At 41.1% G+C, this 15,704-nt stretch overlaps 4 protein-coding genes across 8 annotated transcripts in view; 2 read left to right on the forward strand and 2 right to left on the reverse strand.

The window, feature by feature from the left end:
* The first annotated feature begins 2,470 nt into the window (after window positions 1-2,470).
* On the forward strand, window positions 2,471-4,549 carry LOC119744815 (complement C1q subcomponent subunit B-like). Its single transcript, XM_038220965.1, has one exon. The coding sequence runs from the start codon at window positions 2,471-2,473 to the stop codon at window positions 3,299-3,301; it is 831 nt and encodes a 276-aa protein (XP_038076893.1). The 3' UTR covers window positions 3,302-4,549.
* Window positions 4,550-4,655: 106 nt separating this feature from the next.
* Window positions 4,656-7,119, reverse strand: LOC119744816 (delta-like protein C). Of its 2 annotated transcripts, none has more exons than XM_038220967.1 (4): window positions 6,980-7,119; window positions 6,092-6,316; window positions 5,621-5,748; window positions 4,656-5,132 (listed from the first exon to the last, which is right to left on the reverse strand). In XM_038220967.1, the coding sequence occupies exons 2-4, from the start codon at window positions 6,301-6,303 to the stop codon at window positions 5,002-5,004; spliced, it is 471 nt and encodes a 156-aa protein (XP_038076895.1). In that variant the 5' UTR covers window positions 6,304-6,316; window positions 6,980-7,119; the 3' UTR covers window positions 4,656-5,001. The 2 variants fall into 2 exon arrangements, with proteins under 2 accessions (XP_038076895.1, XP_038076896.1); XM_038220968.1 differs by having other exon boundaries at window positions 6,092-6,310; window positions 6,980-7,102.
* A 75-nt stretch (window positions 7,120-7,194) lies between these two features.
* The window catches only part of LOC119744812, a 49,402-nt gene continuing 40,892 nt past the window's right edge, over window positions 7,195-15,704 (forward strand). For 3 of the 4 annotated variants that reach the window (XM_038220963.1, XM_038220960.1, XM_038220962.1), the window contains exon 1: window positions 14,592-14,687. The gene's annotated coding sequence lies outside the window, so the exon portion shown is untranslated. Of the gene's footprint in view, window positions 7,271-14,591; window positions 14,688-15,704 lie in introns of those variants that run through there. The other variant, XM_038220961.1, reaches the window with a different exon arrangement.
* Window positions 12,464-14,377, reverse strand: LOC119744817 (succinate dehydrogenase assembly factor 4, mitochondrial-like). The gene is made up of 2 exons (XM_038220969.1): window positions 14,251-14,377; window positions 12,464-13,556 (listed from the first exon to the last, which is right to left on the reverse strand). The coding sequence occupies exons 1-2, from the start codon at window positions 14,357-14,359 to the stop codon at window positions 13,264-13,266; spliced, it is 402 nt and encodes a 133-aa protein (XP_038076897.1). The 5' UTR covers window positions 14,360-14,377; the 3' UTR covers window positions 12,464-13,263.

A 15,704-nucleotide genomic window follows, 5' to 3' on the forward strand; every position in this document is an offset into this window, starting at 1 on the left:
GTCAATCAGACATACGAAAGTGCCAAAGTGTAAGGTTTGAAGAAAAACGTGTACAAAACCTATGGGGAAAAAAGCATCTTTAATGTGACGTAACCTGACACCTGATGACGTCACGATTACGAGTTTCTTATAGGACCATCTGTGGGTGGTGTTTTAAGTTTTTTCCGAGGCTGAAGTTGATCAGATTTACGAAAGTGCCAAAGTGGAGCGTTTTAAAACGTGTACATACACTATGGGGAAAATGCATCTTTAATGTAACGTAACCTGACACCCGATGACGTCACGATCACGAATTTCTTCTAGGACCATCTGTGGATGGTGGTATAATATGTACCAAGTCTGAAGTCGATCGGATTTACCGAAGTGCCAAAGTGGACTGGTATAGAAGAAACGTGTACAAAACCTATGGAGAAAAAGTCTGAAAAAAGGAGAAAAAAATTCTTATCGAAAACAAGAGCTGTTTCGGCTGAAGAGCCGAAACAGCTAAAAAGCCGCATCGCTACACCAATTTTGGGGCAAGTTTCACACCAGAAACGGGAGACTTTTTTGGCCTTACTCACTTTGTTTTATATTCACTTTATGGTTCGTAGTCGTGAAGTTCGAATTATTTTTTTAAAGGAAAAATATTATATTTTGGGCGTTTGAAACCCACTGAAAAAAGACGCACAGAGAGATCCGCCCTGTAAAGTAGACTGGTTCGCGGTTCCTACGTCATCAATTAGGGAGGCGGGATGCGCGAAAGTAATTATATCCTCGGGCCTCAAATAGTTTGAAATTCAAGCAGATTTCCGATTTGTTTGTGTTTGTTTGATGCCTGTCTCGAAAGTGACAAACTTTTGAAAAGAACGATATACAATGCAGTCGAGTCATAATAATATTGCCAGAAAATTGCTAGAAAATAGTTGAGTTTATTTGATTAATCGCAAAACTCATGCAAGTTAGTCGTCACATAATTATAAACAAACTGTACTTTTTTCGTTGGTTCAGTTTTCAGTCTTCACTTAACGTCATCTCTTCTTTGGCCTCATCTCAAGTTCAAGAAAGAACAATTAAGGTGAGGTATTTTTTATATAATTTAAAAGTTGGTATAATGCGAAAGTTCTTTGTTTGAACAGTTTTGCAACGGTGAAGTCAAGGACGTATGTGGTGAAACTGTTTTTCTGCTTTTTAATTGACATTTGTACCGTACCGTTTAACCTGCATGTTGTGCACTGTTGAACTCACAAAAGTAGTGACTGCGGAAACCCAACATAGGCGTGGTCCAGACGGTGCTTGCTCCCCGTGCGCCCATTCAAAACAAAATACTCATTATTTGCTCGCCACAATGCCTATAAAGAATCTTTTCAATAATATTGTTACAGTTTTTTCTCCTTGTACGACTTAAAGGTTTTCTAACATAAATAATTTATCCTTGTCTATCCAGACCTTAACCGTTCTTTAGCATTGAAATTTAAAAAGCATTCTTTTTTTATTAATGAAATAAAAAAAAATCCCCTTTTTCACTTTTAAATTGATTGTTTTATTTTCTCCGCGAATTCATCAACTTCCGTGCATGAATATAACACATATCTCAATCATATTTTTCTTTGTGTGTTAATTGACATGGAATATTGCTTAATACGAATGCGGCTCGAACTTATCTCATTAAGAGCGGCATAGATCTGCAGCAATTTGATTGCGACAATAAAAACGAATATGCACAGCTACTTCATCAAATTGCTTATCAGAAGACGAGGTATTAAATATAGAAGTTTAAGTTATGCACATCATTTGCAAATATTCAAAAAATTTGAACTGTAAAAATCCCTAAATATCATATATGACAAGTAAACACGAACAAGCAACATCATGAAATCATTACGCCTAATATTGAAGAAAAGAGGAATTACCATCATTTTTTTGTAAAATGGTGTCCATTGACTTTAAACGATGTAAGCAACAAAAGATTGATGTCACGAACATAGGCCACATTATGTACGGATTTTTCTTTTTTTATTCCAATGATTTGTTCAGGCGAATTTTTTATTTTTTTTTAATCAGCAAACAAAAATGTATTTTGAACTTGCAAAATGTTGTCATGTGGCCAGAAATGTTGTGCCAGCAAATGGTACAAGTTGGCACAATTTTATGGTCCGAGTTAATGGTCGGACCGTTTTACGATAAGCTTTTAAATGAGTTTTAGATCCCAAAAAAAATTCTCTCCCCTCGATCTGACGTCATAATTAATTCTCCGTCAATGGAGAATTATGTCACTTTGAAGTTTTGAACCACAGGAAATGGTTAATATCAAGCTATTTCAATGTTTGGATTGCATCGCAACACTGCAACAATCGACGGCAATTAGTTTCACAAATAGTTATTACATACCATGCATCTGTATCAAATCTTGGCTGGCTTCCGCCGTCGGAGGACGATCCGCAAGTTTCTCAAGCTTGACACTTTTCCTATTTTTTCCTAACATTTTTAACAGATGAAGATCTGCGTGGCCACCATTCTGTCAATCGCCCTCCTTATGGGTAACTCTGTCAAGCTCCGAGCTTCCGTTACTGGGCCGGTTCCCTCGGATGGCGATGGTCCTGCGTCTCAGGTGTGTCAGCAGTGCTGCCAGGGACCTGCTGCAATACCCGGCATACCAGGTCTGCCTGGACCGGTGGGACAGACGGGGCCGTACGGTCAGCCGGGGTCAAAGGGCGATGTAGGTGATCCAGGTCAGAAGGGTGAGATTGGCCCTATTGGACCTATGGGTGATCGGGGAGCACCTGGCAACACTGGGCCCAAAGGGGACGACGGGATTGGCCTGCCTGGCAAGATAGGTCCGAGAGGTCCAGCAGGTTTGGTCGGAACAATCGGTGTCAAAGGTCAAAAGGGTGAGCCAGGGGAGACACCAGACGACTCCAATCAGCGAGTAGCATTCACCGTGGTCAGGACGAGCAGCTCGGATACCTCGTCGAGTCACGACACCCGTTTGCCCTTCCAGGAAACCGAGACGCTTCTGCCGGGTACCAGCTTCGATCTAGAGACCGGTGCATTCACGTGTAGTGTGCCAGGCACCTATGTGTTTATGTTTTCTGCGTTCAAATATCGTCCTAGCGGCGACCTTGCCGTGCATCTTCGGAAAAACACAGATTGGGTTGTTTCTGGCCGTAGCGATGATCCAGGTAATGAGGAGCAGGTGTCTGGAAGCGCGGTGCTGGTCCTGCAGCGAGGAGACACGGTGTATCTTACAATGTCCGGTAAGGTGTTTAGTCATTCCACCTACCGCTGGACCTCATTCAGTGGCTTCCTCCTTTACCCCGAGTAAAGAAATTGTAACTGTGCATCAGTGTTGTTGCCGAGTCCCTTTTGGGAGGAATACAAGGCCTATACACGGATACAAAGCTATAATAAGAATACAAATATATCTCCCAAATTGACCCTTTGCAGGGTGCGCCCTCACTGAGGGCAGTAGGGCAGTTTCTTGTTAATTCAAATACATTGACTGTGAAAGTGCATTATGCCTATATCATAGAGGATCAGAAAAAAAGGCCTGCTCTCAATGTGATGTGAGATGCAAGGGGTTTATACGATTCGCAGCCTGGAAACAAGTTAGTTGTAGCGCTTAGACTATAAGTCAAGACTTTATAATGCACTTAAAAGAGAAGAGCTAAATAGGTGCAGATAGTGTATACTAGGATACGAGTTTAGTTTTGTTGTGAGCCCGTACGTTCTTTGCCAGTCCACACATACTCCCAATATCAACATAAATTTTCTCCTCTAAAGCATGTCTTTAGATACCGGCTCACAGTAACCCATTTTATTTGTTTTTCAGACACAGTGAAACGTTGTAAATATTTCAAGACATGCATGATAACTAGCTAGCGAATACTATGTAGTAAGAAAAATGTTTTATTTTGTTTCAGTAGCACGCAATCGAAATCTTTACAGCGACAAAGGGTGAAACAAATACTAAGACACCCCTTTTATGTTTTAAATAAATACATAAACGTCAGTTTATATTAAAATTCCTACAAAATTTAGTCCCAAAGTGTCCCGACGTGTCATGTGCATGTTTATTATTATTAATACATTTGGGGGATGGGAATTTTAATTTAGGTGTATTGTGGGGAGGGATGCATATTAAGATCGATGGTGATTTAATTGTAATCAGTGAGTTGAGGTATTATTTTTTTTGGGGGGGGGGAGACGTGAAAGGGGCATACACCTCATCTGTGCTGAAGTTAGACATATTTTTCACTTGTCTCTCAGCCTCTGTAAAAAAAAAAAAAAAAAAAACGCTGGGGGAAGAGGGGCGGTATAGACACCGTTTTCCTATGGGGCACTTAATAAGCGGGCTCTATCTAATGGCTTTATCGGACAACGGGGCTCGCTCGATGTTAAAAAAAAGGGCTCTCGTGAGTAATTTTTTCGAGGATGGGAATACACCTCTCCCCAATACTATGTCATTGCAAGGGTTGAGGGTAGGTAGGGCTAAGTATGGGTGGGACGGAGGTTGGTGAGAGTTCAGGGGTTAGAGTTGCACCCCCGGGCCCAGCTAGGTCTCCCAGCCCCCCCCCCCCCCCCAAAAAAAAAACCCAACACCACAACCTTCCCCTTTCTCTGTATGGGGACGTCGCTCACTTTTGGATTCCATACTTTAAATACATCATGAACAAACCTTCAGTTTTCATTTCTGCGGTTTTATTAACAGTTCCCGAGATCGCCTGTTCACCACAATTTTAAGAAAAAAATATTAGTGTGAGACATCATGCAAGGACGCGAAGCTTTTTCTGAATGACATCTTACAAAAAAATAACATTAATAATTTCATTCAATCATACATGTATTGGACCATGGAAGTCACATCGTAATATAACGTATATATCGTAATATACTGTCATTCATAACTTAATCATCTCCACGTTCAGTTCTAAATTAAGTTAACAAAAAAGATAGTGTAGTTATCATTCCCAATGGAGGCGCTGGGTAGACCTCCGCGAGATCTGCAGTTCCCTCCGGCTCGAGTCAGATACACCGGGAGAAACAGTCCTTGCAGTCGGTACCCGCAGGGCACTTGTCGTCGTAGGAGCCCACACCACCGTCGTTGCAGATGTCGTTGTTGCGATGAGTCAGGCAAGAGTTGCTGCAAAGCGGGCCTGGCAACAAAATGAAACAAGACCACGAAAACCTTGATAAAATTTAGAATTCTGTAAACCACTATAAGGCGAGGCAATTGGGCTCGTTTTCCCATCCATGAAAAAAATATTGAAAATACAAACTTAGTTTTAGCAGATGAAATTGGTTCCCGTCCCCCGTTATCGAGATCGATAATGAAAGTATACACGGGAAGTTTCCTTGCAGAGCGGGGCCAATTGCATGGAGCTGCTAAGCACAAACATTTGCTTAGCATAAAAAGTCTACCTTGGCGAAAACAGGATTACCAACCAAATGTCCATGTGATGTATATTGCCTGTGATTGGTATTCGGCTGTTGGTTGCTTAGCATGACAACCAAATTGGGTTATGGCTAATAACTTGCTTTTATAAGCCAGACTTTTTGTGCTGAGCAATTTTTTTTGTGCTCAGCACAAAGACGAGCGCTGACAGGGCCTTTTCCTTCTACTATTGTTGTTTTGTTATCTTACTTCCAGTGAGGCACACGTCACAAGTAGTGCCGTTCCAGCTTTCCCGGCAGATGCAGTTGAAGTCCACGGTGTTAGGTACGCTACCGGGCTCAGAGATACACACGCCTCCATTCAAACACGGATTAGAGCTGAGAACAAAACATAACCACATATTCAATGTTAAATAATTATCATACAAGTATTTTCTCAGATTGTGACTATGACTATTATTCTTCGATCTATACATCGCCATGCGTGCAGTTAAAGAACATGTAACCTGTATGAGCTGTAGGTCTAGCCGCTGACACTGTTTCTTCGGGCGATATTTCATTAAAATTTGCAGGGGCGGCATGGCTCATTTTCAGGTGCGGGTCATTAACGCATTAACAACAAAAAGATCGTTTGTGCCCTAGCCGAATTCTGAGTGGGGTTCCCTTCCCGAGCCTCGTGCACCCCCCTATTACGCCACTGCCTTTCTCTGCACGGACCTACCTGCATGGGCAGTCTCGCAGAGGTGGTGGGGGAGGGACCGTTGGTGGTCCTTGATGAAAGGCCTGGCGCCGGACTCTGGTGCGCACAGCCGGCTGGAGATAGTCTGGTTGCCGCGACCGGAAACGAAAGACGTCACCGGCGTCTAGGACCTGGACGGCGAAGCACAGACTCAGGATCAGCAGGAGGGCGGGTTGCCTGACGAAACGAGGCATTGTGGGTCTGTGGCTGGCATGGAAGAGATAGAGAGAAGGGGTTAAAATCAAGCCAATTTGATTTAAACTAATATTATAGACTTACACATCTTTACACTCTCGTTCGACATTCCCTGATCAGTTCCGAAACAAGATCATTGAAATGAAGTAGCCTTTATTCAGTTACTGCGGATCAAATTATAATTGGTATATCTCACAGAGTACACAGACAAGCATCATCAGGAACTGGTACTCTCAAAAAGCTTCAAAAATGAAGGCACAAAAAATGTTGCAACCGGACGCCACTTTTATCTTCATCATCTCAATGAAGGTCATTCGTTGCAAAAAGGATGACAAGACATGACTCTGGGACTGAACAATTTTGTTACGAAATAGCCTACTTCTCCATAGACTTTGTACACAATCGCGGACGTGGCGTCAGATTGCAACATTTCTTTCCTCAATAATCCACCTATCGCACTTTTTCATACCAAGATTTTTCCGAGGGGGTTTTTTCCGAGGTTAGGAAATCATCATCATATCTCTATGCGGAAATCCAGAACTCATGTCCATGGTTTCCCACTGACTTGTGACTCTTTATCGTCCGTCAAGAAAGCGGCAACTGGACACTCTGTTCTTTCCATATTGCATTATTCCAGCTTTATACCAACATTCGTCATGATAAAAATGCAATTACCTTGGATATTATTGCCGATCCGTGGAGACACTGTCGTCTGTGAGCCTGCAGTACACCGAGTGGGACGATCGCTCTTGCAAAACCAGGACTCAAAATATCCCACATTGCTTGCGCTTCGTTTGCTATTCACGCGTGGATCTTGATTTAAATATCTCACCGTTTTCCTTACGAATTAACATTCCTGAGATATTTTCTTCGCAAAGACGTAGCTAGAAGTAATATTTATCATGCAGGAAAAGTACAGTTACGCATGAAAGGAGTGAAGAAAGGGATTGCATGCAGCAGGCATGGGTAAGTGTTTTGTGTACTGTACCCTGTGCGCAGGCACAAAATTTATGCTACACTCAACCAAAAAGAAAGTCCCCCACCCCTTCCAATACTTTTTTATTTAACTCAAAAACTACTGAGCACCTGTCGCTCAAATAACGACTAATCAGTACGTAAATTCCTTAGCAATCCAGCCATACTCTTTATTTGACCCAAAACGGTGATAATGTGTACGAATTTATGCAATTTACAAACAGTTGCACTTTTGTATACGTGCATGTTGTGGTTCACACTCACCTTGCACTCATACAAAAGTGCAACTTTTGTTTCAGTACCACCTGTCATAAATTTCATAATTGTGTACGTATTGTCACTGTTTTGGGCCAAACGAAGAGTATGGCTGGATTGCTAAGGAATTTCTGTACTGATCAGTCGTAATTTGAGCAAAATGTGCTCAGTAGTTTTTTGAGTTTGACAAAAAAGTATTAAGGGGGACTTTCTATTTTGGTTAAGTGTATTAGGTCGTAAAGTACAGCACTGTACATATTTATCAAGGGCTAGGGCAAACTGGTATACATTGTAGGTCCTAGCTCTGAAGCCTGTTGGCACTAAAGGCGTCAGTCGCTTTTCAAAAGTAGGGGGTGGTACATTGGCCTATGCATGTGTATCTTGATCAGAAGTAATGCGAGTGCAAATCCCAACAGCATGGGTTTTGGGGTCCGCTTGAGAGCCCGGGGGATGGATTCTATAGATGCTCTAGACGATCGGTGGTGCGATCTCACTTTATCCAAAAAAAAGATCACCATTTTAAACACCATTTTCGAGTTTGGAGGAATTGAATAAACTATTCTGGGCCCGCTTGAGGGCCCGGCCAAAAAAAAGAGTAGCCTTAAAGAGTTAACCTAATGCCCTTGCCCTAACGCTTACCCTAAGGATTTTGGGAAACCTAGGTATTGGGGTACACGGTATATATAGACCTTAATTAGGACTCTTCTGGGATCTCGGCGGTCCCAGCCCACACACTTCTTTCCCGGTCCATGCATATTACCTCAGGGGTAAAGGGACGTATATGAACAAGGCGGCACCCTAAACCCTGACCTCGAGTGGCCAAATGCCGTGAACCTGTACGAAGATGCCAACCTGGAATTCGCAGAAACTAGCAGCAGCGGTTAGCAATACTGTTGGTATTTTTAGGACGGTAAAATTAAATCATTTTAGTAGGAAGTGTCGGACAGCGCGTTGAAAACTAAAATGACGCATGCGGGAATCGAACCACCGATTCTCCACCCGTAGGTCAGCAATTTAACCCACTAGCAGTTTCAGTAACGTTCAGTAAGTAAAGTTCAGTTTAACCATTAATATTGTATTCTTATCGGGTCGTTGAATTGGTTTCAATTTTTGACGGGTTAATTTGTCCTTTCTGAACAAAGGGCCAAAGATACAAATTACAGAATGGGAGCGGTATTTTTGTGGGCCCCTATTTTTTTGTAGGCCCTAGGCACAGTGCCTAATGATATTATCTTCGCCTGCATGATATTCGGTCCTGCGTCATGTCATGCAAGATGCGGTAGCCACAATGGGGTACAGGCGTGGATCCAGGAACTTTTGCGGGGGGGGGGGGTCATCAGCAAATCAATGTTGAAATGTATAGACAAGATTTTTACTCCGGACACTTGGCCTCCGTAAAAACAAAGGTGTGGGAAGGGGGAAGGTATAGTCCGAGTATCACCCGTACAAGCTATGCGCCAGCCAATCGGAGTCGACTTTACGAAATCGTGACGTCATTTCATTCCTAAATCAGGACTAAATGGTTTGATTGGTCAATTCGACTGCAGTGTACGTTTTGTAATACAACACAGCAGGGCGCGATGTCGCCTAGCATGATACAGAGCGCGACACATTTTTTTAAATCCATTTTCTGTGACGCGAAAAGGGCAATGACCGAAGACCCAATCTAAAAAGCGCCCGCTGATTGGTCAAAATCTAGAAGGTATTATCTCATTAATCAGCGAATCTGTTCACGCATATGGAGGGGATAAGGGCACATCCAGAACAAACGTTTTTGGGCCAAATAAAAAAAAATCATCCCCCCCCCCCAAAAAAAAAATGGGTAAAAAACTACGGCGTGGGGTTCGGGCCCGCTCGAGGGCCAAGTTGGGACTCTGGATGCTCTAGGGAGAGATCTGAGGCAATTTTGACCACTTTAACCATTTGTTTTTGAGGAAATGAGTGTGGTGTAAGCAGTGCTTCTCTTTATTGCGACGTCACTTTAAATAGTGGGGGTGGGGTGGGAAATGGCCCTTGTTGTGTCCCCCCAACTGCATCCGCCCTTGAGGGGAAGGGGGTCTTACACTTATTCTAGTTAAACTTTGTATTGACATTTTTTTTTTAGCAACCGTATGCTAATTTAAGTTAAGTTCAAAATGTTCTCGTTTGTGAATTTTTGCCAATCTTCCGGACTCGGTCCGTTTTTTCCGTTTTTTTTTCAAATTTCTTCAATCAATTTTCCATCCGATTTTTATCGCACTGTTTTTTATATTCTTCACTTATGCCATTCAATTTCGTTTGTTACATGTATTTTTTCTAACTTTCCTTATGGTGTTTTGTACCGTGTAATCATTTTAATTGTAATGCATACTGTGTTTACATCCGTCTTTATTATTTTTTGGTTAACATTTTAAGTGTCAATCTGCCCACAATTAGCATTCGGGCTGCGAGTGAAATAAACCATTTAATATTTTGTTTGCAACCACCCTATTCACGTGCGACAGAAAACTTCGCAGATGAAATGCTCCAGCCAGGGCCGTAAATCCAGGGGAGGTTTGGGGATTATAACCCCCCCCCCCCTCTCTCTCCCTCTCTCTCTCTCTCTCTCTCTCTCTCTGACTAGGTAGTGGGGTGGGCTATTGAATCATCCCCGCGTTTTCGTGATGAAAAAAATGCGGATTTCGTGGTATTTTTCGAACATCCCAACAACCAAAATGTATTCAATGGCACTGAAATGTAGAGAAACAAAGTAAACTTGCGCCGTTTTGATGCGCTAGTAATATGTACATCTATATCATGAAGAGCGCCTGGTATAATGTGGTGTCTAGCCCCCTCCCCCACCCACGCTTTTCGAATTGTATTTTGGTCAAACCCCCCCCCCCCCACCGAACCACCCCCCCCCCCAACCCACCGACCCACCACACCCACCCCACCACCCCCACCCCCACCCCCACTGGCCGGCACAAGTTAACGCCACTGGCTCCAGCGCGCGCCTCATCTTTGAACATTATATTTTTGTAAAAAGGATGACCTTATTATTCGCTCTTTGCATGCTCCGCCATAAGCATGCAGAGTAATTGCAGAGCCTCGATCTGGCAACTTTACACAATAAAATAACCGGTTTAGTGATTCCCGTGTATACACGGGAATCACTGAATCCCAACACGGGAATCACTGAACCGGCTATATTTATTGTGCAAAGTTGCCAGATCGAGGCTCTGCATGCTTATGGCGGAAGCGTGCAAAGAGCGAATTGGATGATTTCGCATCCCAAAGTTTCTGGAGTGTTTCCTAGACTGCAGACTCAATAATGGGATGTATTCCGGATGAACAAAATCATGGAGTAGTTTCTGTTTTACAGTTCAAAATGTATTATCTCCAATAGGAACTCTGAGAAAGTTACTGTTCTAGTGACATACAATTTGTTTATGTTAAGAATGTTATCAATGAAATAGGGTCCAAAATATGAGCTTTTTCTGTCCCTGTTAACTGGGAAGTTTGTAATTTGCCATTCAAGTGTCATTGAAAAATATTTCAAACTTTTTTGTTTGTTTGCTACATCGTTTGATTAACATACTCTTGGTGGAATCATACTGTACATTAACAGGGGTGTGAGTGACCACTGATAAAAATAGCTGAAAACAGATGGAAAAGGTGTAAAAAAAAAGAGGAAAAAAAAGATGATTTTTGGTAATCTACTTTTGTACACAGCAAGTGAGGGGAAAAAAAGCTGAAATCCAAAACAAAAACAGCTGAAATCAGCTTTAAAGCTGTGATTTCACACCCCTGCATTAATGACTGCATCAACAATTTCAAAATTATAGATGTCAGATGTGGACAGGGACTGCAGGAAAAAAGTGGACCCCAAATTTATGGCATGACCCTTATTGCCCCAATTATGATATAATAATATATATTTTATTGTCCACAATAAGCATGCGGAAATTTGCTATCCACCAGCACTGCAATTTAAAACATAGAGATAGTACATACAGGTACTTATACATTTGCAATGTTGTCCATTTGCAAATATATCAAACACTAAGTTGAACTTATCACCAACAAAAACTTAATTAACAATATGAGTAACCAATAGAAGTGAATTAATACCTTTATTTTTTTCTATATTGTATACTATAACCATAACAATAATAGTTATCATCACATCGGTTTCAATTAGTTATAGTCCCAACATGGTCCTGCAGTGTATAATAAAGATACTGGTCAATTACCATTTCCAAACTCGCAAGTTTATGAATTATTCTCTTTGCAGTTGAGTTATCATATAATACTTTAAAGGGAATATACATCATTTGCTTTTGCTGTAATTTTCAGAAATGGATGGAATGGGGGGGGGTTGGAAATATATAGCAAATATAGTTACACTGAGTTTTTTGAGGTTTTGGGTTCGAAAATGCTATAAAAAACAAGAAAAACGATCATTTTCATGTAGTCTGGTTCCCTGACTCCATATAAGAAGAAACAGAGCAGTTTACATACATTGGGGAATTGTAAGGTCAGGGAACCAGTCTAGCTGGCTCGTACCCGTTCATAGGTTTGTAATCGATTGCAAACAAGTGCGATGGTCAATTGGGGCCAGTATTTGAAAAAAAGCCAGTTGTTTCCAACGCTGATCGGCCGATCAGCGTTGGAAATTGATACAAAAATACCACTTTTCTTGAAAATGACAGTATACCAGGTGCCATGATTTTACAGGATGCTTTACACTGTCATTCACCAACAGTCCAGCAAGGTATTTCCAAATGATTTGGTAGTTTTATTTTTTGATGTTTGCAAATGTTGTATTTTCCCTTTAAGTGATTGTTACATAGTACAATTTTAGAATTGTAAAGTTATCAGCCTTTGTTAATAAAAATACCCAATGAATGACTGATTCTATAATTTATGGCAAACATCTTATGGCAAACATCGTGTTGAAAACAGTCAATAAATTCATTACATCAACATCAAAATGGATTCTGCAGTTGATCAGATGTAAAACCTCATCATGTATGCCAGTTCAATCTAGGCCATAGTCAAGCATTAAACTTGAAATTTAAAGAGTGGGCTGCTGCCTTTAAACAACCAGTAAATAAATATTGCTAATCTACATCAAAAAACAAACCAAAAAAAAACTCAATTAAAACAATAATGACACTGTCCAATCCAGAACAACATTTTATCTTGTGGAGGGAGGGGTAGGAGGACAAGAACATGGAAACATTTCCTGTGAAAGGGGTCGTGCTTACACCTGTAAGGGTTGGTCGGAAACAGAGAAAATACTGCAAGTAAAACTTGAGCAATCCCCCTGCGTCCTGGCAGTTTGTATGTACAGGCAGTTTAATTTTCAGTGAAGGCGTTGATTGTCCACCCGGCAGGTACCAGTTCTCAGTTGAATGAGGAGTTTAGGTGAGACACCCGACTAACATACATGTATGTTAGTCATTAGTAATACTGAGCTGAGCTCTCCAGAGACCTCTTAAACATCCATACTGGAAAGGATTTGTTTGTTTGGACGTCGTCCTCCTCTCCACAGACCACGGCACCTTTCAAGGTTGGTTGAGATTGATGACTGAACTTTATAGTGAAATGGAACACACACACACCGACACACAGAAGGAATACGCAATCGCAATATCCCCCACTCTGGCTTGAAAGCCAGGAGGATAAACACAGTTGCCTCCACTCATCTGGTTTCATTTTTTTTTTTACAAACGTTGGACTTTTTGGGGGGTTCAATGTCGTCCATTTTAGAAGTCAATACATCGTCCTTTTCGCTCCCAGTCCCCGTATCTGGTAGGCTCTGGCCCTTTAGGTCCCCCTCTCTCTCCAGTGACAGGGTTGATGTCATCTGGGAAGGCTTCCAAGGGCTCCTTCTCTGCATCCCGGTGTTTCTCCGCGGGGTTGTCGTGTTTGCCCACAGGGGTGTACGGTTTCTTCAGGGGTGGCTTCCCACTTCCTGGGGATGACTGGGAGTACAGTCTGTACTGCAACTGTGCACAACTTATTGATGTTACTGCTAGGTTTTGGTGGTGATGCCCAACTGCAGAACAAAAATATAAATACACAATAAGATTTTATCACATAATCAGTAATTTACCACAAAATTCATGCATGTAGTTTAATATCCAAACTAGTGGGAGTCTGGCTGTGGTGTACTAATATTTATATGGATCTTGGAAAAAAAACCATACATTTGTACTGTATGACTAGTATTACTATTAGTATGAGACAATTATCAATGAAAACAAAACATTTAATCAAAGCACAAAGAAGGCACAGCACAGATCCTTTTTGGAAAAAAATTTGCAACCTGACGCCACTTCAGCGGTTATGAACAAAGTCTATGGAGAGTCAAGAACTTTTTTTAAAGTATTTCCAAAATTGGAAATGTTTCTCAGTCCCAAATTCATGTTTTAGGCCTATCACCTTTTTTTGCAATGCATGCAATGACTGACCTTCAATTGAGATGATATATGAAGAAAAAAAGTGGCGTCAGTTTGCAACATTTTTTCCGATTTTTTTTTTTTTTAAGGTAGGTAAATAAAGTCCGAGTTATAATTCGTCATGATCGACCGATCATGCATCATCGCGCAGATCGACCGATCGCGCGTAGCCTAGCCCTAGCCGGCCGTAGCGTAGCCCCCCGTAGGAAGTTTTAGCGGGCTGAGTACAACCAACTACCAAAGCTTCTTATTGGGATTATGAACGCTGAAATATATTTTCTATAAACGTACCATCTATGAGCCTACGTTCAATACCATACTTGGCTGATACTACAGAGGTTTTTAGTGGGTTAAAACGTAGCACACGTCCAACGAAACGAGTGACCATGGGCGCCGCCATTTTGTTATGAAATTGAAAATGAATTGTGGGTAATCTTGTTAGTGAATCAACTATTTATTTCTTACAACGACATACGTAGGATAATGCTCATCAAATAAATTTTTTACTCAATTTTGAATCAAATGTATATATGCAATTGATATTAAATAATACAAATTGGAATAAAAATATTTTTTTAAATGTAATATGTGGTGTTTATATAATTACTATACTATAATATTTTGGAACTAAAAATAACTAAGTATACATTGGCGGGTCTGTTGAACTTTTGCACTGGTACTTGAGCGAGTGCAGGGAAAATGTGTCAGTCAACTCATGGAGGAAGTTGGTAATGTTATTTGTCGTCTTTTTCACAAAATATAAATTGCAAAATGCGACAGGCCTAGGTTGTAATCATAATTACCATGACTTCAGTACAGAATTCGTTTCCTTTAACATGTTTTAAAGTGCACAACAAATCAGATTCAGAATTTGAGCTTTTTTTTATTTTCGAAGTGGCTATCATTACGGCAGCCAGTGTTTAGCGCCCTCTACGATACTTTTTGGATACGCACGCAGGTATATAATTATTTGTTTCCCCACGTTTTAGCGAGCAGTGTGACAGCTCAGTCGATTAGAGGGTAGGATTTTGCACCGCGAGGCGCGAGGTTGCGGGCTCGCATCTCAGTTTTGCACTCGAATTTGTTTCCTTTTCTAACCTGAGGCTTTGGAGGAATTTTTTTTAAAGGGAAATAAAGTCCGAATTTCATAAAGTTCAAACTCACTTTTTTCCTTCTTCTACTTTTTTTCTAGTTCTAATTTTATATTTGGCAGTGGATATTTTGCCGGAGACGGCAAACCTTCAGTAAACGTTAGTTTGCCGGATATGCACTGAACATGCGCAGTTACTGTTATTATCATTGTAACCTCGTATTCACAAGATGGGATTCAGACCATTTTATAATTTCGGACTTTATTTCCCTTTTAAAAAAAATCCTCCAGAGCCACAAATCTGAAAAAGAAAATACTCTGCAATAAAATGTTTGAGACATGTTTTTAAAATAATAAAAGAAGAATATTCTTATTTATTTGGGGATGGAAAAAAAAAACTTAAAAATGTGGCGAGGATCAGGATTCGAAGTCGGGACATCCCACTCACTAGAGCAATTGCTTATCCACTGCACCGATTGTGCTACACAACTTTGGTGGGAATTTAATACATATTATAATTCAGCCCTATCTTAAAGAGTACAGCGCCCTCTGTTGATATGGATTGCCGCCGGCAAACCTTTAGTAAACGTTAGTTTGCCGGCGTTACCTCCGGCAAAATATCCACTACCTTTATATTTTCTTCTCATGTTTTTAT

Source organism: Patiria miniata, unplaced genomic scaffold (genome assembly GCF_015706575.1).
Source record: "Patiria miniata isolate m_02_andy unplaced genomic scaffold, ASM1570657v1 HiC_scaffold_7, whole genome shotgun sequence".
Taxonomy (NCBI): domain Eukaryota; kingdom Metazoa; phylum Echinodermata; class Asteroidea; order Valvatida; family Asterinidae; genus Patiria; species Patiria miniata.

Excerpts from the sequence above, each read along its gene's own strand:
- LOC119744817 (XM_038220969.1), bottom strand. The coding sequence starts at position 14,359 with ATGGCGGCGCCCATGGTCACTCGTTTCGTTGGACGTGTGCTACGTTTT. Across the intron at positions 13,557-14,250 it reads TGAACGTAGGCTCATAGATG|TTGGGCATCACCACCAAAAC; the intron begins GTACGTTTATAG and ends TTTGTTCTGCAG.
- LOC119744815 (XM_038220965.1), top strand. The coding sequence starts at position 2,471 with ATGAAGATCTGCGTGGCCACCATTCTGTCAATCGCCCTCCTTATGGGT.
- LOC119744816 (XM_038220967.1), bottom strand. The coding sequence starts at position 6,303 with ATGCCTCGTTTCGTCAGGCAACCCGCCCTCCTGCTGATCCTGAGTCTG. Across the intron at positions 5,749-6,091 it reads CTGCGAGACTGCCCATGCAG|CTCTAATCCGTGTTTGAATG; the intron begins GTAGGTCCGTGC and ends TTTTGTTCTCAG. Across the intron at positions 5,133-5,620 it reads TGACGTGTGCCTCACTGGAA|GCCCGCTTTGCAGCAACTCT; the intron begins GTAAGATAACAA and ends TTTTGTTGCCAG.